Source organism: Mustela nivalis (genome assembly GCF_964662115.1).
Source record: "Mustela nivalis genome assembly, chromosome: 13".
Classification (NCBI taxonomy): Eukaryota; Metazoa; Chordata; class Mammalia; order Carnivora; family Mustelidae; genus Mustela; species Mustela nivalis.
Window position 1 is genome coordinate 29,098,401 of NC_139032.1, and position 27,038 is coordinate 29,125,438.

At 44.9% G+C, this 27,038-nt stretch overlaps 1 protein-coding gene across 14 annotated transcripts in view; it reads left to right on the plus strand.

Annotated features, from left to right (window-relative positions):
• The window catches only part of AOPEP (aminopeptidase O (putative)), a 333,405-nt gene that overhangs the window by 70,508 nt on the left and 235,859 nt on the right, over positions 1-27,038 (plus strand). For all 14 annotated transcript variants that reach the window (XM_082697215.1, XM_082697214.1, XM_082697216.1 and 11 more), the window contains one exon: positions 5,972-6,217. In XM_082697215.1, coding sequence (XP_082553341.1) covers positions 5,972-6,217 — 246 coding nt within the window. The remainder of the gene's footprint in view (positions 1-5,971; positions 6,218-27,038) is intronic.

The window sequence follows — 27,038 nt, forward strand, 5'->3', positions numbered from 1 at the left end:
TCCCAGGACCCCAAGATCGTGGCTTGAGCCAAAACCCAGACTCAGATGCTTAGCTGATTGCATCACTCAGGGGCCCCTATCTGGGGACTTTTAAAAACTGTGTATAATGTCCATGCCTCGCCTGGAGTCCAGTCCAACTTCATATCTGGAGAGTCATTCCCATACTGAGTCACTGTTACTGATTGTAATGTGTTACACTGGTACGGAGGATGGAAGATGAGAGTTCTGCCTTTGAGTGTGAAGGTGCCGTCTGTGCTGCTTGGGTAGGTTTCTTGGGGCAAAGCCATACTTTCCTGCTCTGTGGAATAAAGACTTGGCTTGGGGTTCTCCAATTCTTCATAGTAAAGAAGCAGCTTCGGGGCTGCTTGACCATCAGAGGACATGTGCAGTTGAAGTCTGTGCACCTCAGGGGAAGGCAAAGGAAGAAATGTGTTCTTTTGTCTTTCTAGCCATATTCCCAGGGATACGAGGTTGGGGAGTGGGCAGCAAGCATTTCTTATGTGTTCCCTCTGCTGCCCAGAGGCCACTGAGGTGGCTTTTCCTGTTGTTTGCATCCATAATTCTGAAGGAGGAGACCATGGCCCCTTCACGTTGGCATTCTGGGAAGAGACGGCATCTGAAATTCTGGTTGGGGTTTAGGAGAAGGGGTCCAGTTTGACTCTTTTCATGTCCTTTTGAATTGACAACCAGCTGTGACACAGGCAAAAGAAGAGCACAGGAAGTTTCATAACTGACAGAAGGTGAATTCGGGACAACTCAGTGGTACGGCCTCAGTGGGCTTTCTGATACTCTGTTCCCAAGCTAGACGGACTCACCCATCTAGTTACCTCCACAGCCCAGGCCCACACAGCCTGCCTCGTGTCCAAAACGTCTTCTGTCTGTGGGCAAGCAGATTAGAAAAGAGGAAGCCCCGTGTGGCCAACCCTATCAGAGCAACTCAAGCCAGGTCAAAGGTGCCAGTCCAGGGAGGCACGCTCTCATGTGGGAGCGTGAGGCCTAGGGCATGGAGTCCTTCCCACACACTCTTCCATGTCTGACATGCTATGACTAAGTTTTCCCTTCATTTATCACCGTGCTTGTCCATCAGAAATGTACTGCTGATAAAATAATAGCTTGCATTTGCTTAATCCTCCCCTGGCTGCGCGCTTCGTGTGCGCTGTCTTTAGTCATCAGAGGGTAGCTTTGTGCTTTTATCCATTAAATCTCTGGCTCTGTGCTCAGTTTGCCAACAAAGGTACTCTGAAGTGCCAACTGCAGTTGTGTTTTTGGTTATGTTCACATCTGGTCCCCTTGCCTTCCCCACCCCCCTCTTCCACTTCAAACCCTCCTGAGACCACCAGTTCAATTCACGTAAATGTAACTTTTATAGGGGCCTTATATACCACAGGCTTTCATTTGCCTAAAGTGTTCATCTGGGTCCCAGAAATTTGGCCAAAGTACTGGTCACTGAACTTTTGAGCACTGCTCATGTGGGCTAAATTTTAGGAAGAACATTCCCTCTTCCAGCTCCAATTCCACACGTGCACCGGCCCACTCTGGGGGAGCGTTTTGGTAAATATGTTTATTAGAAGGCACTTAGGTAAACCATTGAAAGTTTATTAATTTTCTTCGGCTGCAGCATAACCATCTCTAGCCACAGAGGAATCTTTGTATTATGTTTAACCTCTGGAGACCTTTGGTAAAGCATTGTCTTACTTTGGGCCCATACAGTTTAAGCACGACAGGAAACTTGGATAAAGTCCAGAGGAACTCAGCAAAAATGATTAAAAGCGTGGAAAATACGTACCACGAAGGAGTAAAGGCACTGAGGTTGCTCATCCTAAAGAAGGGAATGGCTTGGTGGGAGAAGCAGTCTTCTTGAGCGTTGTGAAGTCTATGGAAAGTGGCCTGTGGACCTTGCAGTCTCTATTTCTGTACCTTTGAAAGGCTAGGAAAGAAGGAATGATTTTAAATCATGAGGGGAAAACTGCCAATTTCCAGTACACCCTTTGCTATGAGAGAAGCCTTTCCAAATCTTCCTGGCTTGGTGTGATTTCTCCAGCCCTGGCTCCCTGGTGTAGTTCAGCCTTCTAGTTTTTATAGCACATACTGCATTTTGCTTTATAATATCCTAGAATGCCCTAAGGAAACCCATCCAACTTTCAGACACGACCACATCATTGTATATGTTGACATCATTGTCAACGACTCATTGGGGGCTGGTGGTGGCATTTTGAACACTTGTGATTTTTACGGTATCCAAGCATCTACTCTGCTTGCTAAAATATGTTAAGAAATTGTCTAACCATCTTACTGTGTCACTGTACTCATCAGAATTTTAAATTTTTTCTTCCAACCAAAATATAAACTCCTCAAAGGTAGGGTTGGAAATTTATTCATATGTGTGTCCGCAGCATACCTTGGGGTGCCTTGAGTAGAGCAAGAATGCAGGAAGTAATTACTGAAGTGTCAGGTAGAACTGTGAAAAATGGACATGCATTCCCAGGGGAAACTTCCAGTGATTCCTTTTGAGCCTATGACAGGGAAATGTCTGTGTCAGCTACTTTCAATACATCTCGTTCTTGAAACAAGAGGAGGACTGAAGGAGAGAACTTCTTTAGGCAATTTCCAGTCTTATGATTCTGAGTAAAACGTAGTCAACCCTTCTTCCACGGAGAGACCTCTTATAAAAAATTTCAGCCCAGCAATCATAGGAGAGGGAACCAATGATCTGGTTCCCATCATTTACCAGCCTAATATTTATTTCACCAGTTCTTCCCACTCTTGGCAGTATTAATGGGCAACATTGACAAGGAAGAACAGGAAACCAGAGAACCACAGAGCAGCTGAGCTAGCTTCTAGAAAAATCCAGGACCTAAATTTACTCAAGAAGATTAATGCAGTACTTGGGAAAGGAAGGTTGGGAGGGAGGAGCTTATGATGACTCACAATGTGATGAAAAGAATAGTTCCTATTCCTTAGGAATGTTGTGTGGATTAATTGGGATAATGCACATGAAGTGTTCAGAACAGTTCATGACATGTAATAAATATTCAGTAGCATTTGTCGGAGGAGTTATTGTTTATTATTCTCATCACCAGTGCAGATTATTTATAAATAACAATCAAGCATTATTATTAATCTTAACTATTACAATATTTACCCTGATTACGAGTGTAGGAATAGGGAATAGTGATTTACAAAGGTCTGATTTGCTGATGATACTGCGAGTAGGTTGGAGTGGGCACAGACACAGAAATGAACAGCTGAAGGTTAGTGGGAAAGGAAGCATCTTTGAGTTAATTCTGGCTTCATGGGGGACTATTCATGACATTATAAATGTACAGTATTCCCTCACCACTTCAAGAACAAGGCTGTTGGCATGAAGAGAGGCGACGGCCTCATGTGGAGAGTTGCCATAGAGTCGCAGCGCCAGAAGAAGCCTTAGAAACCATTTTTTGGTTTGTTTTTAATTAAAGTATAATTAACATATACTAAAATGCACAGATCTTAAGCATTTGGCTTGATGAGTTTTTGACCATTGTTTACACCCTAAACTGACAGAGAACATTCCAGCACCTAGTAAGTTCCCTCTAATCAATTCCTCCCCTGCCCCTGCAGCCATTTTTGTGAGACCACGTTAGACAAGAAAGAGACTGCAAGTAGTGGGGGACTTGCCTCATATCACAGCCCATCTGAGAACAGCACTAAGCCCAGCTCTCCTGATCCTGACGTCAGAACCTTTGTGTCATCTTTCCTGATGCCACTTCCATTTTTTAAAAGATTTTATCTATTTATTTACTTATTTATTTGAGAGAGAGAGAGAGAGATCACATGCACGTGAGCTGGCGGGGGGGAGGGGCGGAGGGCAAGAAAGAGATGTCAAGCTGACTCCCTGCTGAGTGCAGAGCCTGATGCTGGGATCCATCTCAGGACCCTGAGATCATGAACAGAGCCGAAATCAAGAGTCTGATGCTTAATTGACTGAGCCACCCGTGTGCCACTTCCATTTTATTGGGAGCCTTAATGGTCTCACTTATCCATAGCTTGATCATGTTAAAGCCCTGCATTTTCTCCCAGGCTTTGATCATGAAAAACGGTACTAATACACCTAGCTGGAGTAACCTTCATTCCCCTAGCTAGAGCCGTCTGTGTCCAGAGAGAATTTAACTCACCTTTTCTCTTCAACAAATTGGCTTTTTTTTTGGGAGAGAGAGTGTGAGCCCTTGAGCTGGGGAGGGGAGAGGGGCAGAGGGAGAAGGAAAGAGAGAATCCCAACAGGCCCCATGCCCAGTGCGACCCTGATATCATGACCCAAGCTGAAATCAAGAGCCAGGTGCTCAACAGACTGAGCCACCCAGTGCCCCTCACACTGACTTTTTGTTATACCTCCAACTATTCTCTGACCTCTCTTGGCTGCAAGAAATAGTGGCCCCGTGATGCATTTCTAGATAGGTCCGTGGAATGCCTCTTTGCGAAATTGTGCTTTGATAGAATTTAAACTTAAGCCTCAGCTTTGTTCTGAGGATGCCTCCACACCTGCAGCCTCTCCATTATTTCATGTGCTATGGAAGTTTTTTAGTAGAGTGTGAGCTTAAATTATTATTGCCCATTATACAGCTATGTAAATATATTAGGTAGTTAACTCAATAAATGTCTTCATGAGACCTTTGAGTACTTGTCATGGGGTAGACATTTGCAACACTTTCAGTTAAATGTTTACCAGCGGACACCTTGCCTCAACTTTCTCCATAAAGCAAGGGTATCAGTCCAGGGGTATTGGCTAGCATTCGATGTCAGTCATTACCATGGAATGGTCAGTTTGTTACCATTTTTCTTACACTCACCAGGGGTGAAATGTCTCTGTGCTGGAAGCCATTGTTCTACACACCAGGCTGGGGGAGGGCAAGGCTAATCTCCATAGTTATGTGGTTCTCCTTGGGCAGTGCTGGCCTTGGATGAGTGAAAGGCACTTCAGAAATCTGGAGAGGATTGTTGTGGTGCGCCCCTCTTGGGACATGCCAACATTTTAAGGTTTCTCATTATTCACTGTGCTGTGACTCCAACAAGCACTGGTAGTTAGAATTATAATTTGTAAATTAAACTTAGAGGGGCTTTCCATTGTGTTTGAATAAAGGATGTGTTAACAGGCCAAAAAAGAGAGTTCCCTTTGATGTGGGTTTTTGCAGGTAGATAAGTTCTCTGGAGGCCTATGAGTCAGGTTCTAGGAATTCTTGTTCAGCTCCACCTTTGACAGAATAACTGGCGGCTTGGATGGTACCGGCTGGGCTCTGATCTGTTTCTTAAAAGGTTGATTCAGTTCCATTTGTACCGAAAGAGCACTGGGAAAAGTGTCATTTCAAGAATGCCTCCGTATTATTCCCTAAGAACACAACTTCTGATGGCCTTTAGTAAGAGCGCCTAGATACTTTTTAGTAAAATGGGTTGTGTTCTTTTGAAAAGTTGAAACCTATCCTGTCATTTGGTTCATTATTCTTCCTGAGTCCACATATTTTTTTCTAGGATATCCTAGAATGGGATCCCAAATTTGGCTTTGAACCATCCTTAACGTTCTGAGTTACGAATTGTTTCTGATTTGGAGATTTTTTTTTCCACGTGATATTTGAAAAGCACATTTCTGAGGGCAGAAATTTTACGTTTTATTTTCAAGAGGGGGTTGTTTTCATTGTTTTGAGTATTGAAGGGTTTTCCCCTGTTATTCTAAAATAAGTCGTAAAATCTACTTTCACTTAGCTTAGATTGAAGCTACTCAGAATTTCAACACGTCAAAAAGTATTTCAACCAATAGGTTTTCACTGCTGCACAGAAACAGGCAAGGCAAGAATTCAATTGAACTGCCTGAATTGTGAGCCCATCTGAGCCACTGTCTCTTAGAAGTTGTGCACATCTGCGAGAATTGCTCACCTCAATGGCAACAAGAATAAACCTGATTTACCATAAAGCGCATCTCTTCATTTCATGTTGTTCCCAGGTATGTTGGCATTTGTGGTCACGTGGAATACCCCTGCCGCTTCCAGAATCTTTCTGCTACCACCCAGGAAATTATTCCTCATCGGGTCTTTGCCCCACTGTGCCTCCAAGATGCCTGTCAAGAGACCCTCCTGCATCTGATCCCTCCCTGCCTCTCGGCAGCGCACTCTGTCCTGGGAACACACCCGTTCTCCAGGCTGGACATCCTCATTGTTCCTGCCAACTTCCCGAGTCTGGGGATGGCCAGGTATGTTGTGCCATGGCGGCACTAGGATTACACGCTTCGGAATTTTTTTGATGATTTTCTGCTTTCCCTGAGCTCTGTCAGAGCTGCCATTTGACTAGGGTGGCCATGCTTGGACATCTCTTTGCTGCCTTGAGAGGTGGTTTGTGTGTGGACTCCACCACATGGGAGGGAGCCCTTACGTGTCACGGGCTCAATCAACTGCCTTGAAAATAAAAAGCTCGTGTTGTTGCCCGGATTAAAAACACATTGTGCCCGCAGAGTGAGGTATGCTGGATCGTGGCTGATGAGTGGCTGGTTAGCTTAGGTGGTGAGAGCATAATGCTAACGAGCCCAAGGTCATAGCTGGGCAGAGCACACAACTTAGTTCCAAGGCCACAGGCTGCTCACCTAATCCTGACCAGCTGTCTCATCCATTCTCGCCATTGGTCACAAGGGCAATGACTTGAGAGCCCCTGTGTCAGAGAGACTGTGGATGGATCAGTGTAAATCCATCACCACTGCTGGAAAAACAGCTCAAAGCAGATGGCTTACTGGGGGGGAGGGGGAGGGGGTGAGAGGAGTCACTTGTCTTGCTACTATTATTTAATATAATAAATGCATTAGTCTTACTGTTATCTCAGTTTTGCTCTCATGGAAGATTAAGACATGCAAGTTGAACCTTCCCCTTTATATTATTTTCATCTAAAACTCATTCATTAATACTGTTTTTCATTCAGTAATAGATACCTGCATTTCCCCTCAGCATTTTACTTGTTATGTACTCGGGATTTTACTCAGTTATATTTCTGTTTGAAAATCTTAATCATTAACAGCGAATATCCTTTACTAAGGATAGGAAAAATAGGCTCATCAAAGCATGTGACTTTAAGTTTTTCCCTATTAGTCAAGGAAATTCCTGCTGCCAATTAATTTCCATGCGTTTGAACAGCTGTCATTTGTGGTGTTTTCCCTGAAAACTGCATACATTCTTCGTAAAACCCATGCGTAGAAAAGAACTGACCAGAACATTTGCTTTTGATCTTTACTACATATGTATACTTTTTAAAGCTGGCTGGCTATTCTTAATCCTTGAGGAGGTCTGAGAAAGTCATTTAGGCTGATTTTTATCCTGTATTTATGAAGATAATGGGAATGTAGAAACTAAGATAATTATATATATTTGATAATGTGCATCAGTATTGTTTGGGATGTCTATAAATAGAATTTGTCTTAACAAGGGGGCTTCTTTGGTCCCTTTGAAGAGTCTGCTGGACTTAATTTAAGCAGAATTATTGGCGAAGAAAGGGTTGTTCATTAAATGTTTCTCATTTGTACCCAGTTTTGAGGGGCTGTGTTTATTTGGGAGTTTTTAACGCTTGATGAGAGTCGCAGTTTTTCAGGGCATGTTTACTAAGAGTTCTAAGTTCTGACCTGAAGGAACCAGAGGCAGAGTATTTTTCATACAGAGGACCTCATTTTCTGTAGCTCCTTCCCAAGAGCAGTCTGCCAAAACCAGAATTTGTTGACCTGCGGGCCATTCTGCAAAGCCTCTCTTTGCAGCTTTGCGTGCCCAAGCAGGTAGGCAGTGGGTTTGCTGCTTTTTGGGATATTTAAAGTGACTTAAACATGCTTAACTCTGTATTTTGAAAGTAAGAAGCCTAAGAACCCTAAGGCCAAATGGTACTGGGCACCAATGTCAGAAAATATGGTGATAATAACTCAGCAGCAACAAGACTGCTTTTATGCTTAAAAACAGAAGAACCGTACATTTAAAAATTTGTGGTTGGTTGTCAAATATCATTTTCCTCCCATTTTTTTCTTCCATTTTAGACTGTGGAGTAGTCTGCCCTGGTCTAGATGTTTTCCTGGGCTTAGTTACTGTTCCCCGTATTTGAGCTGCGGAGGGGGATTGTGTATCTTCCACTGCAGAGGGGGGACTGTCGGGGGAGGGGAGAAGCACTCTGTTTTTCCTAACTGGGGCCTAAATTGATTCCACTTGCTTGGCTTGACTCTCTAGGGATCCCAACACCTTGAGCCACATGCGATTGAGTGGGGTTTATGACTCAGCTGGCTCCCGGGGCCCTGCTGCCTTATTTATGGTCAGGGTTTTGCTTAGGGCTCTGTAAAAGCAAAGCTGGAACAAAAAATGACAGTCTTATAGGTCAGCTCTGTCCCCTAAACAGGAACAGAAAAATCCCAAGTCTAGTAGGAGCCATCCCAAAAGACCTCCGTACTGAAACTTGTCATTGTTTTTGTTCATTGTAATGCACTAGAGACCAAAGGATTTCTTGGTAGATTAAATGGTTTTTTGCCGAGTCCACATTTTGTAAACATGTATGCAGGATCATAAATTCCATACCTCTGGACTTCTTTAGTGATTAGGTCTTAATCATAATTAATACCATTTTATACCAGTGTAGTATTCATTTTCGGTGAATGGCATTAAACATTCTCACATGAACTAAAGTGGGTAAATTGTTAGTGACCATTTTGAAGAATTTTTTAAATTTTTGGATGACATCCATAAAGATCTCACTGTGTTTTAAATATTACACATCAGAGTTTGTATGGCTAAGCATAAAACTCTCCTCTCTCTTTGGAGCCCGATTCTGATATTTCAATAGAGTGGCGAGAAACACACTTGTATAATTTGAATGTATGATAATGACCAATCAGTTTATCAGCAGGTAAATGACAAAAAGACAGCGTTTTAGAACTTGGAATGCTTTTCCAACATAATAGTAACTAGACTATCTTTCAAGACTGCATGTTGTGGTTTTTGGTCACCTTTTTGTATAAGAGGATCGACTTATCAACCTCACCCTTCCTTTTTTTAGTCACTGTTCCAGGGTAGAGATACTTTCATTCTGTTCTGATTCTGAAAAAAATCCCTAGTTTGCCTTTAAGACACTACCGACTAGTTCTAGTCTGTAATTTTCTCATTTAGTGCATGTAGGCTCTTTGTTTTTGTTTCGTTTTGTTTGTACCTTCCATGGAGGCCGAGTCTGCCATATAAGGAGCTGTGGAGTGTACCTTTTTTCAATTGAGTAATATGGTGTCTAGCCAAAGATATGAATGCATTTTATGTGAATCTCCAGAACATATAGACACACTCTCTTCATGTTGATATAATTAGCATTCTTCCATTTTCATTGTGTTCTCATAGTTTCTCAGGTGTCTCAGCTAGGGATGGATGAGTGAGCCTCATTTCCCAGGTATTGAGAAATACATGAAAGGAGCTCATCATCATGCTTACGTTCTTTGTTATAATAATAATAATGTTAATGGAATAATATCCTGGAACCAGATTTATGACAGTTGCTTGAAAATTAACACCTCAGTCTTACCTCTTTCGTGTTTATAATAAATGCTTTGCTTCACCATTTGTCTTTCAGCAGCTCACAATTACATGTCACGGGGCATAATTAGGTTGGCAGAACTACCTTGCTGACATCCAAATACATTGGTTTTTTTTCCCTTCCTCTGTTTGAATTTCAAGAATCTCCTGCAAATCATTTCAGAGCGGTTTTATGTCTAGAGCATTGACTAAAAAAAAAAGCTGTGTTTTCTGTGACTCTACTTCCCAACTCTACCATTCATCGGTAGCTTCACCCCTGGTTCCACTTGAAAAATTGTGGGGGAAAAAAAAAGTGGCAGCGTGGCAGACATTAGGTGACAGTTCTGCTTTGACTCGTTTTTCCACTGGTTTCATACCAGATTGTCTTGTTCGTCTGTTCATTGTTTGTTTATTTATTCATCTATTCATCCGTCCAGTAAATTTCTATTAAGCCCATACTGTGTGTGCCAGGTAGGATTTAAGATGCCGAGTCTGCAGGGGAGAACAAGATTGATGCGATCTCTGTCATCACGGAACTTAGTACTAGTCAGGGGAGAGAATTGTGTACTTTAAAATCAGGAACTAAGATGTATGCTTTGAACAATAAAAACCAAGTCAGTGACAGAGTGGTTGTTAGGGTCTGGGGTGGTGGCGGGCAAATGCTTCTTTAAAGAGTGGCAGGTACCGTGAGACTTGAAGAACAGAAAGGAGCCAGCCTCATTAACAATCTGGGGGAAAAGAAAACCCAGGCTGAGGGAGTTCAGGTCCAAAGGCCTCTAAGTGGGAACCCCTGAGATGGGCCGGAGGAGCAGAAAGAAGGGCAGCGTGGCTGGGGGGCAACGAGCTTTTAGAGTGACTTTTCTTAGTTCCTTCCTTACACTCCCAATTTTGGGTGCCAGGAGGTCCCACAGTCCCTCAGGTCTTAAGTCACTGAGCCACCTGTGCACCAGTACGAGGAGAGTGAGACATGGCAGCGGTTGAACGAGGATTGGTGGTTCCAGGCCATCAGGTGTTATGGGGAGAGGGTCGCAAGAGAGGCCAAGTCTTTTCTCAGTTAGAGGACCAGCAGTGCCATACCGTCTTGTGATTGGCTGGTGAGAACCTGCCTTGGCTTAGCAACTGCTGTCCTTGAGCAGAATTCGCCACTGCAGGAGCCTTAGAGCTCCTGGTGCAAGGACCAGCAGCTCTCCATTTGGGGAGCAGGGAGAAAGCAGGCCCAGGGCTCCATGTTTTCCTTCCCCGCTAGCAGCTGAAGGATTCCTTCCCAGCTTTTCTGACATGGCGGGTCATGGGGAGGGAGGCAGTGTTTCTATGATTGCTCATTCTAATTTTTAAGTTTCTCAAAGACTGAGCACAAATAGGATTGATAGGGAGCAGAGAGAAATAATCATCAATTACTTAAATACCTTCAGTGAGCTTCGCAGCAACAAAAGACTGTGAAGCTCCCTATTATACGTGGCTTGTTCTAAAAGATGTGATTGTGCAATAAAAGGCTTCTGGGTGCTTATACTAGTTCCTGACTGTTGTAGGCACAATTTTCTCAAGTACCTCAATTTGGGAATGAACGGTGTGCACATACACGCCCAAGAATGACCGTCACCAGCTTTCCCTCCGCCCCCTCCTCCTGGGGTTAGACAGGGTGTTGTCCTGTTTATTCTTATCTCCCAGCCAATGTGTAATAGAATAAGCAAAACATAACATGCTGGTACAAAAGGCCTGTTGTTTGCAGCCTTCTAATTGTGCTCCTTTCTGCCGGGAAAGGAAGCAGTCATAAATTTCTGTCATTATCTTAAGTAGTAAGGTTTCACAGCTTTGGGAATTTTTCTGTGCTTGTTCTTTGTTGGCTTCTACGTGAAGTTTTTGTCCCCCCACCCCCCAACAGACTGAAAATGCCATATTTTTAAACAGTCCTTTACTTTCGGGGGCCTGTGACTTCATGGTTTCAATGCAGGATGCAACCATAGTGATTCTCTCCTTTGGGAATCTGATTTGAGCCATGAACAAGTGTACCTTTCTCTTCCCAAGAGTTGCCAGCTCTCCTCTCTCTGACGTGCTAAGGATTTGGGGTGGGGGTGGGGAGTTGTCTACGTGTGGGTTTTGTTTCTTTGTGATTGCTCTTTGTCTCTCAAACTCTCAAATTCTTAAATTTCTTTCCGAATGGATTGTTTTCAGAAATATTTTGAAGGGGCATTTCGTTCTGCTGTTTTCGAGAGTAATTCTCTTGTGTTTTTCAAGTAGGTGGGTGTGAATGATAGAAAGCAGCTCATACCACCCTTTTCTTTTTCCTGCAAGATTCTTGTTCTTTGTTTACTGGCACCCCTGCCACTGCCGTAGTGATGAACACGTGGGGGAGTACTGAGGGCCATACTGGGAGGCTGAACTCACAAGCATCCCCTTTGTCACTTTGTTTGGGTTCATGTCTCCATTTTGGTTTTGGTCTCTATTTTTCTTCTTGGGAAAATTATCTGACTTTTATTTCCCTCCTATCTTACAGAGAAGGTTCTCGTGTGTCTTTATCTTATAGAGAAGGTCCTTGTGTTTTTCTTTCTTTACCAGAAACTGGTATTCCTAAGGTCACCTTCTTCTGGGACCCTGAGAGTCCCTGGCTTTAGTTTTGACAATACCAGTTTATACTGAGCGAGGCAGGTAGGGCGAAGGTGGACGTATGATCCATTCTTTGTGGTGCAGGGGCAGGAGGGTCTATGATGTCCCTACGTCATGTAGAGCCCGCAACACGGAGAAAGATGTAGAAGGGCCTCATCCTGGGATGGCTGTTGGTATCTGGGGTTCAGACTTAAGCGAATGTTTTCTGTAACCCTCTCTGAGGTTTATGTGTTTACTTCAGGGTCTGTCCATGGAAATCATAGTGTCATGGAGTCTACATGAAGATCAGCATTCACCATGGGCTCAGCATGAGGCAGCCACAGAATCTGGGTACCAGGCAAATTCTTGGATCACATGAATATGCTGGGGCCAGGCTCCGTCTCCCTCTCTATTCTGTTGGAACAACAGCAGAGTGAACTCACAGCTTTTGACTTAGCCAGAATCTTCTTTTTGCCATCTAACAGCTGTGCTGCTTGTCAGACCCAGAAGTAGCATTTTATCATCATTACGCCATGATTCCTCACGCTCTGAAAGATTATGCTTAAGTGTTTTGTTTTCTTTGAACTGTTCTCCACACACATAGACTGACAGTCCTACCTTCACAGAACACTGCTGGGGCCATCCTTCAAGAGAAGTTGTCAGGACTTTGAAAGGCCTTCCTGAAGCAATCATCCCTCTGCCTACATTTGTAATCTTCTTCTCTCCATAGGCCCCTAATCTCTTCCAGCCCTTGAGCCCGAGATGGCCAGTCGGCACGTACTACCTTTCCCTTTTTCCATTGCAAAGAAAAGCCTTTTATTTTCCCCCTTCCCACTTACTTCTCCACAGAAGCATTATTACTGAGTAGAACATCCACTCTGTGGGTGAGAAAGAACAATGGAATTCAATGCGCAAAGTTGCCTGAATTGGAATATTCCCAATCTTGTGCGTTCTCACTCTTCAGGCCACTACGCAGAGGGAGAAAATGCTACCAGCTTCTGGACCGTGTTATATATATACGTGGGCACTGAGCTGTGTACGTATTTCTTTGAAGGCTAGACTCCTTTGCGGGAAAACGCCAACTCTGGAAACAGTCCTCAAGCAAGGTACAGTGTATGAATAGCTCTGCTCGGTGGAAACATTGCCTCTGTTGTATCACAGCCCATATGCACCTGGAACCCCCTGACATCTGTGCCACAGAGGCCTGTGGGCATCAAGTGGGTGAGAAATTGCCTTGTCACTTGACCCCACCTCTGAAATGTAACTGGAAGAGGGTAGCAGCTACATTTTGTTAAAAAGTAATGTTCACCTTAAAAGGCCATAGATGTGAGGAAGCGCGCCTTAAAAAAATGGATTACTTTTTAAGAAATTGATTACTTTGTGGGATTTGCAGGTATAATGCAAAAGTTCACCCTGATTTAACCCGAGTGGAGCTCAGAGGAGAACATGTTCTATTTCTTGGTTAACTAACCATGCTATTTATAGAGGTGACTCCTCAGAAAGTCTAGACATTGTTCCGGGAAGACAGAATGCCAAATCTGCCCTTCGCTTTCCCAGTTAGCTTGCTGAAAATAACCACCTCCCCTTCTCAGCATAAAATGGAAATCTTAGAATTCCCTTTCAGGAGAGTGTGAATGATACTAGGGCTCCCCGGCCAGGACTTGGGGTGGTGAGGAGGAGAGGGTGGTGCTCTTGTGATCCTGGGGACCCACTCCCGGCCTTTGCTCCCCAGAAGCCAGCTTGATGAGTTGTGGGGACTGTGGTTGGCAGATCCTTATTTTTGAGTTGGTCTCCTCAGAGAAGAGACCCTGAGGACCTACTCTGAGAGTGAGCCAGCTGCAGTTTCTGGCTTTTCCCACACATGTGCCATTTCTGAACGTGCTATGGAAAGCCGGCAGTTGGAAAGGGCTGGATAGGCAAAGCCAAGAATTCATTCGGTAGACGCGTTTCAGTGGGCAGGTGTGATGAGTGCTGATGATTCTGTGGCTGAAAGGAAATAGGAAACCTTTAGTCTGAATAAGGGTTTTCTGCAGCAGGTTCCAAGGAAGACTAGTTTTATGGAATGTTAATAATGCGGGAAAAGGAACTGTGGCTTAATTAATTCAGGAAATGAATGGATTAAACAGAGTAAAAATGGAGTCTTTGCTGGAGAACTTCTAAGAAAGCCTTTAATATCCTTATTATCCTGATTTAATATCCTGGTGTATGTGTGCCTTTTGAGGGCAGGGCCAGAAGAAGGTGCACTATTCCTCTGTATGCCATGCCCAGGGATCCCCCCCTTGGTAGTGTGGCTTCCATGGGACCATAATGGTCTTGAAGAAACCAACCCCTAAAACAAACTTTGAGAAATGATTCTATTCCAAAATAGCCCGGAGTCTGCTATACAGCCGACCTTTCATGGTATCAGTGTTACTTGAAGGGCCGCCATGTGTCAGGCCTGGCAAGGGCCTACATTTATCACAGTGAGGAAGATGGGCCCACAGTGCAGGAGGCCCCATGCTTTTCTGATTATACATCTTTTTTTGAATAGTCACCCCTTCCAGATAGTTCTATGTGTTCATAAGTTGTATACATTTAGTACAGTGTTAATTTCCTGGGCACACTACAAAATATACACAAAAATAGAAATTTAGAAGGATGAGAAAAAGTATTTTTAAAGAACGTGTTGAATGTTATGTTGAACAGGGGTGGAGGTGATTCAAGTTCATTTGGCAATTTTGAGAGAGAGAGAGAGAGAGAGAGCACGAACGGAAGGGGTAGAGGGAGAGAGAGAATCTCAAGCAGATGCCTCACTGAGCCCAGAGCCTAACACAGGGCTCGATCCCACGAGCCCAAGATCACAACCTGAGCTGAAACCAAGAGTTGGACACGTAATCAACTGTGCCACCAGGGCACCCAGAGGGGGAAAAAAGTTTAAGAATTTCTACCTCTTTTTATACCCCAATGGATGTGCTAGAACCCGGGATCCCTTGAACCCGTGTCCCACTATGGAGACTCTGATTCAGTGGGTGAGCAGCAGGATCTTGGCATCTGCAATGTTAACACTTCCATGCCCGTGCTTTTGCTAAGGTGTTAGAGGGCAGTGTGTTTGGTGGTGACTTTGTGGAGAGCGCACCTCTGAACAGGTTAACTATCTTCCTGGGGACTCTCAGACTCTGTACCCTGCCATCTTCTCTCAGGTGAGACTGTCAGATTGAGAAAAGAGGATGGTGTGGAAGCTCCGTGGTGATGCTCTTTGCTTGTCTGTTACTCTGAAGGAAGATGTGTTCCTGAAGGGCTGGGCCCAGTGACAGGCCAGGACCCTAGGCAAGTCTTCCTCCCTGGCCCAGTTTTCTCCTTTGAAAAAGTAAGGGACTGATTTGGAATTGCCTGTGAGTGTCTTAGAGCTTTAACATTCTTTGATTTAATTAGGTCTGAGTTTTTATGTTGAACAGGGGTGGAGGTGATTCAATTTCATTTGGCAATTTACATCCACGTATATTTTCTTTTTGATGTAAGGGCTAGTTAGATCATAAGCCTGGGATTTTCTTGTACTCCTTGGGCAGCATACTCCGCCCAGGCAGTGGGCGTTTAAATTTTAGGCCCGCAAGCAGAAGGTTCAGAAGGGGCCTCTCTTCCTCCTGGTTAATTGCAAAATAAACAGATCTCAAGGGCAAGGGCCCCTTCCTTTCATAATAACCGCCTCTGCTCAGTGCCCCATCCGTGCAAAACAGCATTTCCAAATACCGCATCAGGAGCGCGCTCCGTGGATGAAGGCCTTCATCCTCCAGCCCACACATTCACAGCCAACACCCGCTCCCCTTGCCCCCTCGGAAATGGCAGCTAACTTGGTCCCCCCACCCCCACCCCTGGTTTTAGCCTCCAGATACCTCCATTTGCAAGCTAATAAGTTGCACGTACGTATGTTTGAACAGTTGTCAGGCTTGTCTGCCGCTCAGACTGTGCCTTGGTTTAAAACAAACAACAACAGAGAGCCCAAAGGAGGGCATGGATGAAGACATTTTAGTTGTACCTGCAGGTGGTGTTGTTTTGACCTTGACAGTCAGTTTTAAACGACCTGTCAAGCACCTTTGTGTGCTCCTGGGCACACCCACCTGGAAGATATTATATCCCCTAAGCTTTATGTGCCCCAGCAGGCAGGCACCAGGTCCCTGGATTTTGTTTTCATCGTTGGAGGGTTAACGCATGCATGGCAGGACTTTACTACGGAGGGGGCCCAGCTACAAGTGCTGTTTTCATTTAATTCTGATTTCTCTTCTCCCTGGGCCTAACCCTCCCTGCCCTCAGGCCCTTCCCACTACCCCCCCCTTCCCCTCCATCCCCTCCAGACTCCCTCCATCCCCCAATCAACCTTCCCTGCTCTCTCACCCCTCTGTTTGCCTTCAAACCATTTCTTCCTGGCTTTGATATCTTCTTGCAGAGCTGCAAGCAATCAGGAAATTATGGGCCCCAGAGCTCAACAGGGCACATTGCCTGGTAGGGGGCTCAGGCCCCAGGCCACCGTAGAAAACCGGGCCCAGAAAGCCTGCCAGCCTCCAGGACCCTCCCGCCCAGCCCCTTTCCCCTTCTGGTAACCAGTTTCCCTGGGGTAGGGGGCGGGGACACCTCCTCAGCCTCATTGCTGTCTGGGGAAACAGGTTTGGGAATGATTTTGACCTTACCTATGTGGTCCAGGGTCACCTCAGTTTGAAATTTATCTTTTTCAAGCTTGAGTGTCCCCTCTGCTTTCTGAGCCGTATATGGTGGTGCTGGAAAGTTGGGGTGAGAAGAGTGAATGGACGCAAGGAGACCTTTGGGTTCAGCCAGTGCCAGGATAGTTCAAGTTCTTCGAGAATAGAGATGATGGCTCTTTACTTTCAAGTTATTCGAGGATACAGATAAGAGATTTACAGGCAGTGCCTCTTCCTTGGCATCCATGTCTAAGGCCCCAAGTTGCTGAAGGAAGTCTATTCTGTATTTCTAAAAGAAGAGATGACAGAGAAGGTGCTTGTTCTCGTGACCAAATGTCTATCTTGTAAGACTTCCTTCAAGGTCTGAAAGAAATAGGCCCAGATCTAGCAACTTAACCGACATTGCCATGCGCGCCTGTGTTCACAGAGGTGGCGGGAGGAAGCAGGGGAGGGAGTCTCAACGGAGATCTGACCCAGGATCCAAGAGGAGACCAGTGCTTGTCAGCCTGTCCTCCTCAGACCTCTGGAATCTTCCCAGGCCCTGGTAGTGCATCACACCGTCTCCCTCCTGGGGGCGCTTGCCATGCACACTTCCCACACACTGCCACAGGGGCACCTGTGTACCAGGACCCTGTTACTTAAGATTGGCACAAGTCCCAGTTGGAAATGAGGGGTAGAAGAGGCTGAGGAGTGTATGGTGTGGGAGACTGGACTGGGTCTCTGAGAATGGAAGAGAAGCAGAAATATGGGTGAGGCATGGCATTCACGTCCCCTGCTCTTCCCATGGGTCTGTGAACCTTCACGAAACAGGGCTTTGTTTGGTCCAAGCTGGTTGAGTTGAGTTTCTGTCATTAAAATCCAGGGTCTTGACAAATGTACAAGGGCTCCTTCTTTTTCACCTGTACAAACAAAAGCAGCATTAGACCTAGGATTGGAAAAAGGAGTCATGGGGCGCCTGGGTGGCTCAGTCGTTAAGCATCTGCCTTTGGCTTCAGTCATGACCACAGAGCCCTGGGTTTAAGCCCTACCTCGGGCTCCCCGCTTAGCAGAAGTCCTGCTTCTCCCTCTCCCACTTCTCCTGCTTTTGTTCCCTCTCTCTCTGTCTCTCTCTCTCTGTCAAATAAATAAATAAAGTCTTAAAAAAAAAAAAAAGGAAAGAGAACAGTGGCTTTGAGCTTCTCAGGATCCTTTTCCTCCCAGTTCATTAGTGGTGATGCGACCTGTGCGACTCTTCACAGCTTAGATGGTCTTCATGTATGTTCTCCCTCATCTGAACCTCCCAGACAAGCTCTCAGCCCGGCCATGGCCCAGCTTCCTTCAAGCCCAGCCCAGCCTTGGCTCTCCCTGTGGAATCCCTCCTACCTAGAGAGGCTCTCCACCTAGGCCCTGCCGTGATTTTCCATCGCCCAGGCAGGGCAAGCTCTGCTTTCTGTTCAGCCCCCTAGTTTATCTTGTGGGGTGATGAGTCTCAGCAGGTGCTGACAGCCAGGATCAGGGTCGAGGCCTCTGACTCTTGGCCTTAGAGGCATAGGGCAAGTGGATTCTAATGACGGATTGTTTGCTGGAGCTGAGGAGTAGAAACATGTAGACCCCAGCATGCATGGGTTGTGAGCGAAGCAAGGGCAAGCCCCAGCCAGTGGAATGCACTTCCTATCCTTTCCTTTGGTTTTTTCCTCCTTGGTTAGCCTTTTGAACCATCGTGCTGTGGCCGCTTTTCAGAGCCTCTATCAGTCCTTCCTCCAGTCGGGATGCCATGTAAGATGATAGGTAGAGACACAGGTTTCAGAGTGAGAAAGACTGGGTGTTGTGCAGCTGTGCCATGGACTTGTGAAAACTCAGCCCAGTTACTCATTTGTGAAAATCTCTAGGACCGCTCACCACCGAGACTCATGTTTGCATTAGATATGATCATGTGAAACATACCAGCTACATCGTAGGCTCTTGGCAGATACTGGTCTCTTGTTCAGCAAGCTTGGAGAAATGTGGTAGTTTTGTGAGTCCAGAACCACCCGAGATTGGCTGGTTATTAGCGTGGATCACAAACTCTGAGGTCCCTACCAACCCAGAATGTCCAAGATTCTCTGAAATAATAGCTCCAGGCAGAAAATAAAAATAGGTATGACAGGTTACTATGGTAGCATGAAAACATGAATGGTTTGTTACGAAAAGTCACTGAGTCCAGATTACTCAGACTGTACAAATGGAATTTCTCAATTCAGTGAAGGAGCATTTTAGAGTAGCGCATTCCTGTTGGCTCTTCCTTTAAGGATGTAGCTTGAACTTTAGTAGTTTACATATAAACTTTTCCACCCCCCCCCCCCACCTCCTCCATTAAAAAATTAAAGAAGGCAGCAGAGTAAAACTACTGGACATCTTTGGTTCATGTCAGATGCCTTTCTTAGTTCCTTTTCTACATGTAAAAGAGTTCCTAGTCATCTGGGGACTTGGGATACCACCTGGACTGTCCAAGCCCCCCCAGAACTCTGCATCTGTGACCTTGACCTCCTACCCTGTCATGTATGGGTTAGAGATGGAGCCCTGTCCCCTCCTGAGGCAGCTGTGTCTGATCTGTTCTTGGTGGTTTCAGAGGCATTGTCTGACCTGTGCTTAAAAGGACTGGGTGATGGAAGCTTCCAGAGAAACCTTGTGTCACCACACCTGCCGTTTCCGAATGGAGCCAGACAGGCTCCGCATCAGGAAGAAGGCCAGGATGGAGGGGCACGAGCCTTGGGGGGGTGGGGGCAGGGTGACGTCCTACTCCGCTCTGATTTGAACGCCAGCCCTGCTCAGGCTGCCTTCCCAAGGGCCCTCTCCCAGAAGCACACATAGCGTGTTGTAAATAGTAAGCACCTGTGTTGGTTGAGATGCTCCTGTAGGCCAGAATGGGATTGACTCGAGACACTTGGGCAGAGCAATCAACCTTAAAGGGCCTTTGAATTGTAAGTTTCTTTAGTGAAATTGTTTTCCTATTTTTGTTCCTTACCTCTGTTCCCATCTACCTTATTCTTCATTCCTTAGGTACTTTTATTAGCTTTTTATATAACTTCCTATGTCTCCTCATGCAAATGCAATAATAAATATCTCATAAAACTATATAGATTTTACTCCTCCTCCCTTTTCTTACACAAAAGGAGGCAGAGCACACACGCTGTTTACTCTGTGTCTTTCATCACGTAACATTACAGCCTGGGCTTCTTTTTTTTTTTTTTTTTTTTAAGATTTATTTATTTATTTATTTGACAGAGAGAAATTACAAGTACACTGAGAGGCAGGCAGAGAGAGAGAGAGAGAAGGAAGCAGGCTCCCTGCTGAGCAGAGAGCCCGATGTGGGACTCGATCCCAGGACCTTGAGATCATGACCCGAGCCGAAGGCAGCGGCTTAACCCACTGAGCCACCCAGGCGCCCCAAGCCTGGGCTTCTTTTTACTAAGTCTTAGTGAATTCTCTTTCTCTTTCTCTCTCCCCCACCCCCTTTCTTTTTGATTTAGTGGCATGGTGTTCTGTTCTGAGGATGTTCTCTGTTTATTTTTCCAAAATATGGGTCTTTGTGTTTTTTCGCCCAGTGTTTTACTGTTGGCAACAATACTGCATGGAGGGCTTTGTGCATCTTGAGTCCGTAAATGCACAAAACTTCTGTTAATATACCTGCCGGGTCATGGGAGTTAGGGAGGTGCGTGCCTCTTGCTTATCCCCCACTAGTGCTGTAACTGCAGGGGAGCCCCAGGACTTCTCTGTTTGGAGAAATTTCAGAAGCCGTCGAATATCAGCCCTTTTGTAGGCTCACCACAGCGTGGAGGAACCACCGTGCTGAAAAGCGGGGATGGAAATGAGTAGCAGTCTTCACCCCAAACCGAAGGCCTTTGTGTGAGACTCTTGCTCACTTAGATTTCAGTCATGCCAAAGTCACAATGGATGATCCTCTTCTCGGGGTTTGGTAATGATGTTGTTCTTCAGATTTCTTAATTTCAGCAATTGTGAAGTTGTGTTCTTCCTGTTCTCAGTAACTTCAGAAATTTAGAGAAAGCCTCTTTTTTCCAAATGAATGTACGTATTTGACATTTTTAAATAGCATTAAGAAATGCCATTTATTTTTCTGGTTAAGAGAAAGAACTAAATATTACTGATATGGTTTGGGCTGTTGGTTTTATTTATTTGGGTTGCACTGTGGTGTTGAGTGAGCGGTTGTAGCTGGTGGAGGGACCCGCAGCCGCGTGTTTACTCCGCAGACTTGGAGGTGGGGAGGCAAGCGGTTGGGCTGAACCCAGGACAAAAGGTCAGCAACCAGTCTTACAAAATAATGCCGCTGTGCAGGTTTCAAATCAGAAAGTTTGAAAGAGGAAAAGGGAAAATATTCTTTAACCTCTGTAGAGTAAAAAAGTGAAGGGGGAGAGCTAATGCCGTGTCTTTTTTTAAATAGGAGGATGTTGAGAAGACAGAGATTTTTAATGGTTTTAATCTTCAGATTTGGGCATAAGGCCAGGCATGATCTGAAAACAGAAAAAGTGGAATGAAATGCCAGAAAGGGAGATGGAAGTAGTGGGATATGGAAACAACCAAACGTGACCGAATTTCCAGTCTTCTCAAGGAATGGGTTGGATTGTGGCAGAGTTACTGAAAACGTTTTTTTTTTTTTTTTTTTTTAAGTTCAGATGAATGTCCATGTGCCACCCCCCACATAATTCTAGAGCATATCACCCAAAACTCAATTTTAAACAGTAAGCAGAGCCTAGGCTGCTACCCCATTATGGTTTCATGTTGGCTACAATAATCAAATTTATTTTTCGGTGACATCAATGGGAGTTAAACAGGGGACATGATTTATCTCAGCTTTAATAAGGCATGACACTAAAGAACAAATTCAGAAAATGTTCTTTATCAGCATAGCAAATAATTTTTTTTAATCTCTAAAGGGTAACCATTTTAGTGGCTACAAAATTTATAGAAGCTGTAGGCCTTGGCATTGTGTGTGTGCAACCACACACACACATACACACACACACACACACAGAGAGAGAGAAAAACATTAGTCTGTTGACCTCCCTGGTACGGAATTACCAGAGATACACACACAAAATACAGTGACCCCGGTTTGGCAGGACAGTCATCACTTAGGGGGAACAAAGAAAACTATCGCAGAAGGGCTCAGAGGCTCAGGGAGTGCCATGAGGGGAACTTCTGGTTATTTGTGTCACTTCCCCTACCTGACAAGACCCCTGAACCCCTTTAAGGATGTGGTGATCTTGTTAGAAACTGAAGCAGCAATGGAAGGTCGTTTTTCCTGTGCTTTCGAATGGATGCCTGATCTGATGGAAAATAGACTTGTGCTTTTCAGACTCTAAGGCCAAGGGAAATGCCTCTTCATAAAAAGAAAATTATAAGGAAGTCCTTTTTTATGGCTAACCCTTGCTCCTCTTGCTGCAACAACATACCTTCTCCCATGGCCCCACACCAGCAACAAAGAGCTGGTCACCTCATGCTGAAGAATGGGGTGCTTTCTTGCTTATTTGCTCTGTTGCTAAACCTTCCAGCTTTTCCTTTTCTAGGCTAGATAGTCCCAATAGTTTTGAGCTTGTTTTTGGTTTCTGTTGGCCTTTTCTTTAATCATGTCACTTGCTTCTTCCGGATCACTTTGTAATCCTCTTCATTGTCCAGAAATGGAAAAGTCCAAAGCAGGAAGTCCAAAGCAGGAAGCTACAAAATGTATGTCCTGGATGACTAGAGGCTTCATTTATGGAGCACTTCATTCTAGGCCCAGCCCTGGGCTGGGACACTCCATGGGTTGTCCCTTGTAAACCCTACAGCGGCCATAGGGTGGAGGCGAACATTACTGGTATTTTGTAGATGAGGAAGCTGAAAAGAGTAGTCGTATCTTGCTCAATCTCCCAAGTGACATAGCTGAAACTCAAGCCGGGTCTCTGACAATGGAGCCCCTAGCCTGAACCACGTCTCCCTGGTGCCATGATTTCATTCACCAATTCCAAGATCTTGTATTTCATAACCGTGCTGGACCACTGATTCGTTTTCCATTTAAAGACTATTACAGCTCCCTTTTGCTCCTTACTAACACACGGTTAGTCATTCCTTACTTCAGACTGGTCTGCATGTGTTCCTGGAAATTCATTTATTTAACCACTTTTCTAAGTTCTTTGATTCTCCTCGAATTCGAATTCAAGCCCTTCGAGAAACTCTTAGCCCTCTTAGCTCAATGCCCTGGAGGATCTAATGAGGTCTTACCTGGTAAGCCCAACCGGACTCCCCGTGGGAATCTTGGGTGTCCAGTGCCCACCCTGATGTCATCCCCGACACTTCCCTTTGTCCTTCCCTGGGTTTCCATGGTAGACAGAATGGAAGGAAGTTGGAGTGAGCCACAGTGTTGGCTGCCCAGTGGCGGTGAATTTTTAGGTATTGTCTATTTATTCAAATTTGGAGAATTTCACAGTAACTTCAGAACTGGGGAAATCTAACTTGGATTTTGTTTCAGGGCCCAGGTTATTGCATGCTCATGGTTCTCATGGAGAATCCGGGACACTGCCAAGATGTCAGTTTGTGCAAGCCATGCCTTTGGAATAAAAAAATAAATAATAAATAATAAAATAATATAAATATAAATGTATAAATATGTATATAAAATAAATTTTAAAAAATAAATAAAAAACTCACCTGACATTGAGTTGTAACCCAGCCTGCTACATAGTACCAGGCGTGTAGATGACATTCAGATTATTTACTAATTATTTATAAAGTGAGGGAAAGAATGCATGTAGGAATAGCTACAGGGATGAAGGTAATTTGTGATTTCTCCAGTGTTTGGACACCAGTTTAAGCAAGAGATGGTAAGACAGGAATCACCATTCCAGTTGTCTTCCAAATTACAGTTAAAGTAAAGTTCTCTCATGACACATTTTTTTGGAATTGCAGCAACAACAACAGCAGGGGCGCCTGGGTGGCTCAGTCCATCGAAGCCTCCGACTCTTCATTTCCGCTGAGGTCATGATCTCAGGGTCGTGCGACTGAGCCCTGGGTGGGGCTCTCTCTGGCTCATCGGAGAGTCTGCTTTTCTCCCTCTCCCTCTGCCCTCCCCCCTGTTCGAGCTCCTGCTCTCTCTTTCTCTCTCTCTCAAATGAGTTAAAACAAAACACCCAGCAAAGCAATGTTGCAGAATCCCACGCTCCTAAAACAAGGATTTCAAAAGTCTTTGGTCTTGAGCTTTTCTTTCCTTCTCTCCTTTTCTGGTTTTTGCTTAAAGATGTTAAAACCAGCCAAGGATGGTCTCCTGCGAGTTGCTTGCAATTATACCCATCATTGCAAGTGTAGTTTGGCATCCAGTGCATTTAAAAACTCAGAAGTTCTTGGATACACTGCTGGGAATAGTCGCTAACTTTCAGGTGGAACCAGAAAATAAATTATTTCTGCCTCTACGGTGATGCTCCTCCAGCCGTTTGTCAAATTCAGCTCAAAACAGGATTTTGAGTACAGAATATTTTTTCTGGTTGCCGTGTAGCTCAGCGAGTCTGTGAACCATGGGAGTGTCATTGAGAGCATTTGCAGAAGGGTGGGATGGGGAGCTTTAGCTCCCCAGCAAGAAAAATGTTTCATTATTTACAGAGCAAGGCAGTGAACCCCAGACACTTGAATTCCCTGTCTCCTCGAGGGAATTGGTGATGCATTCCTTCACCTTGACGGAGGAAAAGAATTAAACAGAGAAACAACCATTCTTTTACATTTCTTTTCCCACTTTCGGTTTTGCTCTCGAGTTTTCGCAATGTACCCTTCTCAAGTCTTGAAAATACAACTGCTTCCCATTTGGTAAGCTCTTTTCTCCCCCCCTTCCATTTGGCAACAGCATTTTCCTGTGTTTTCAATGGCACCAAAATTAACATGGCTGTTTTTATTTAACAGGAACAACTTCAAGTTTTCTATTACACGCCCAACCAAAGAATCTTTGATTTTGCCCTGGCATTTTCCAAGATGTTAGCATGGCTTTGAAAACAGGGCTGCTCCACTGCTGTTGCAAAGACAGGCAGGGGCAGCAGGGCAGATTGGCGAGGCAGGAGTGAGAGGGAGAAGGGAGGAGGTGAGGGGAAATTTGCCTCCCCCAACTTGCTATTTTTAAAGTTTGCTTGCCTACTGAATAGCTCAATTTACAAATCCTACTGGATATCATTTTGACCTTCCCCAGTTTTCTTCCCTGTTGAAAGCGTGATGGATGCGTTGGTGGGACACAAACCATTTGCTCTGTAGATTTTGCCATGTGCACGCTTCCTGATGAGCACCAGACCCTCCATTCCTCTCGATAGGGGATACCCACATGGTCAAAGGCATCGTGAGTGCCGGAGGTATCCAAGCCTAGAATTTCTTAGGAGGTGGGATCTCAAACCCCAATTAGAAACACTCCAGGAAACACACATCTTTATTTGTTAAACAAATAGTCTTATGTGAGCCTTGGCGAAGACACTCACTTATTTTAAATAAGCGAAGTAAACATTACCCATGCAGGGGAGCGCCTCCTTATTTTAGATTGTAACTTTGAAGCCCAGTTTTAAGGTTTTATGTTGGAACATGCACTGTTCTTTTTTCCTTGGCTTGGGTTCTAGAGAATGTTGTTTCCTCATTTAGTAATTGGAGAGTTAATGGGGTTCTTTGTGATGCTACTGTAGAAGAGAGACTGTGTTTTATTCCATTCTGGGGCTGTAATTAAAGTGGCGCCCATCAGCGTGCTTAGAGTTAAGGTTGCTTCAGCTTTTCCAGTATAAACTCATATTTCAGGGGTTTATAACCAGCTATAAAAATTTGCTTCTAGCTACAGACCTGGCATATTCCTTGTCAGCCTAGGAATAACCTTTACTTTTGAAAAAATCTTTTACAAAGGATAATTAACAACTCAGTTTACCTGCTTGTAACTGTTACAAGGATACAAGGAAGTAAAAATAGCTTATTTTTTTTTTTTTAACCAAAAACGTGTGACCCATTTTTTTTTTTAATATGGGCAGGGTTCTTAGATATTTGTTACGCCTTCAAAGGAAAATACAGCAAAATCTCTGTGAAAGCTATTTTAAAAGGATATTGTTTCAGTGTTCCTCATGGCGACAGGCAGGGCACTAGTAAATGCCCGCCTTGTTCTTCCAAGACATGAACCTCCCATAGGAATACTGGCAAAGCTGTTTGTCAGTGAGCTTCAAGTCCTTGTAACAGAACTCCTGGCCAAGGAGCACAGAGCAGCCTCTTCCTGGCAGATGGAAATATGGCCAGCCCTTCCGGTGATGAGGCCACGGCTACTCATTTATCCCACCCAGCCCTAGCCTTCTGGGCCCTAGCCTTCTGTCCCAACTAGCACGTTGGGACACAGTGAGCAGCCCAGGGACAAAGCCATGTTAGACACCCACCTGGGAGGCTTAGAACCTTCTTGCAGCTCTTGCTCTGAGTCTCACAAGAGTAGGGAAGGAGAAGAGGGAGTTGGCCTCTCCAGGAGTCTCTCTCCCTTCAGCCCAGTGGCAGTTGCTGCCTCAAGGAGATTTTGGTGAGGCCACTTTTGTACCTGCTGAGGGATGGGTGTGACACTGTTTGCACCTGTGATCCAGAAGGTCTCCAACTAGAACCTTCTTTAAGGCTTCAGGTAAAGCAAGTTTACCTTCAGCTGTTCCTTCTCTAGCAGCTAGGGTTTTGATTGAGGCCATGTAGTGATACTGATGGTAGTGGTGATTGGGATGGGGGAGGTGAGAAGGCATTCGTAGTCCTGGTGATGGTGTTGATGATGTAGCTGGTGGAGGTGGGGGTAGCCGCAGTGGTGATCATGGCGGCACCCACTGTGCAAGTGGAGGAAGTCATAGTGGTGCTGGCTGGTGAGGGTGGTGATGGCAGCCCTAGGGGGTTACAAACTTCTGCCTGCCCAAGCTCTTTGCAAAAGCCATTCCTCATCTTCACAGAAGCAGCAGCTTTAGGAATCTGCTTGTTGTGCCTTCCCAACACACAGTATGCCAGTGGAGCTAACAGTTGGCTTTTGATAGATCTTGCCTTCCACTGAACTGGTATGGTTTGCAGGAGAGGTGGGTACCTGCCCTTTTTAAGAGGCAGGTCTCCATTTGAGAGCCGGAGAATAGCCTGTCTTCTTTTCTATGGCTTCCAGTTTAGGACCAAGGAACATGGTGCTGACCTGAAGCTCTAGAACCCTAGAGCCGTTAGTAGAGACATTGTGGGACATACCTAATGTTTTTACCAAAGTTGAATTGCTGGTATGTCCCAGAAACAGTGCCCC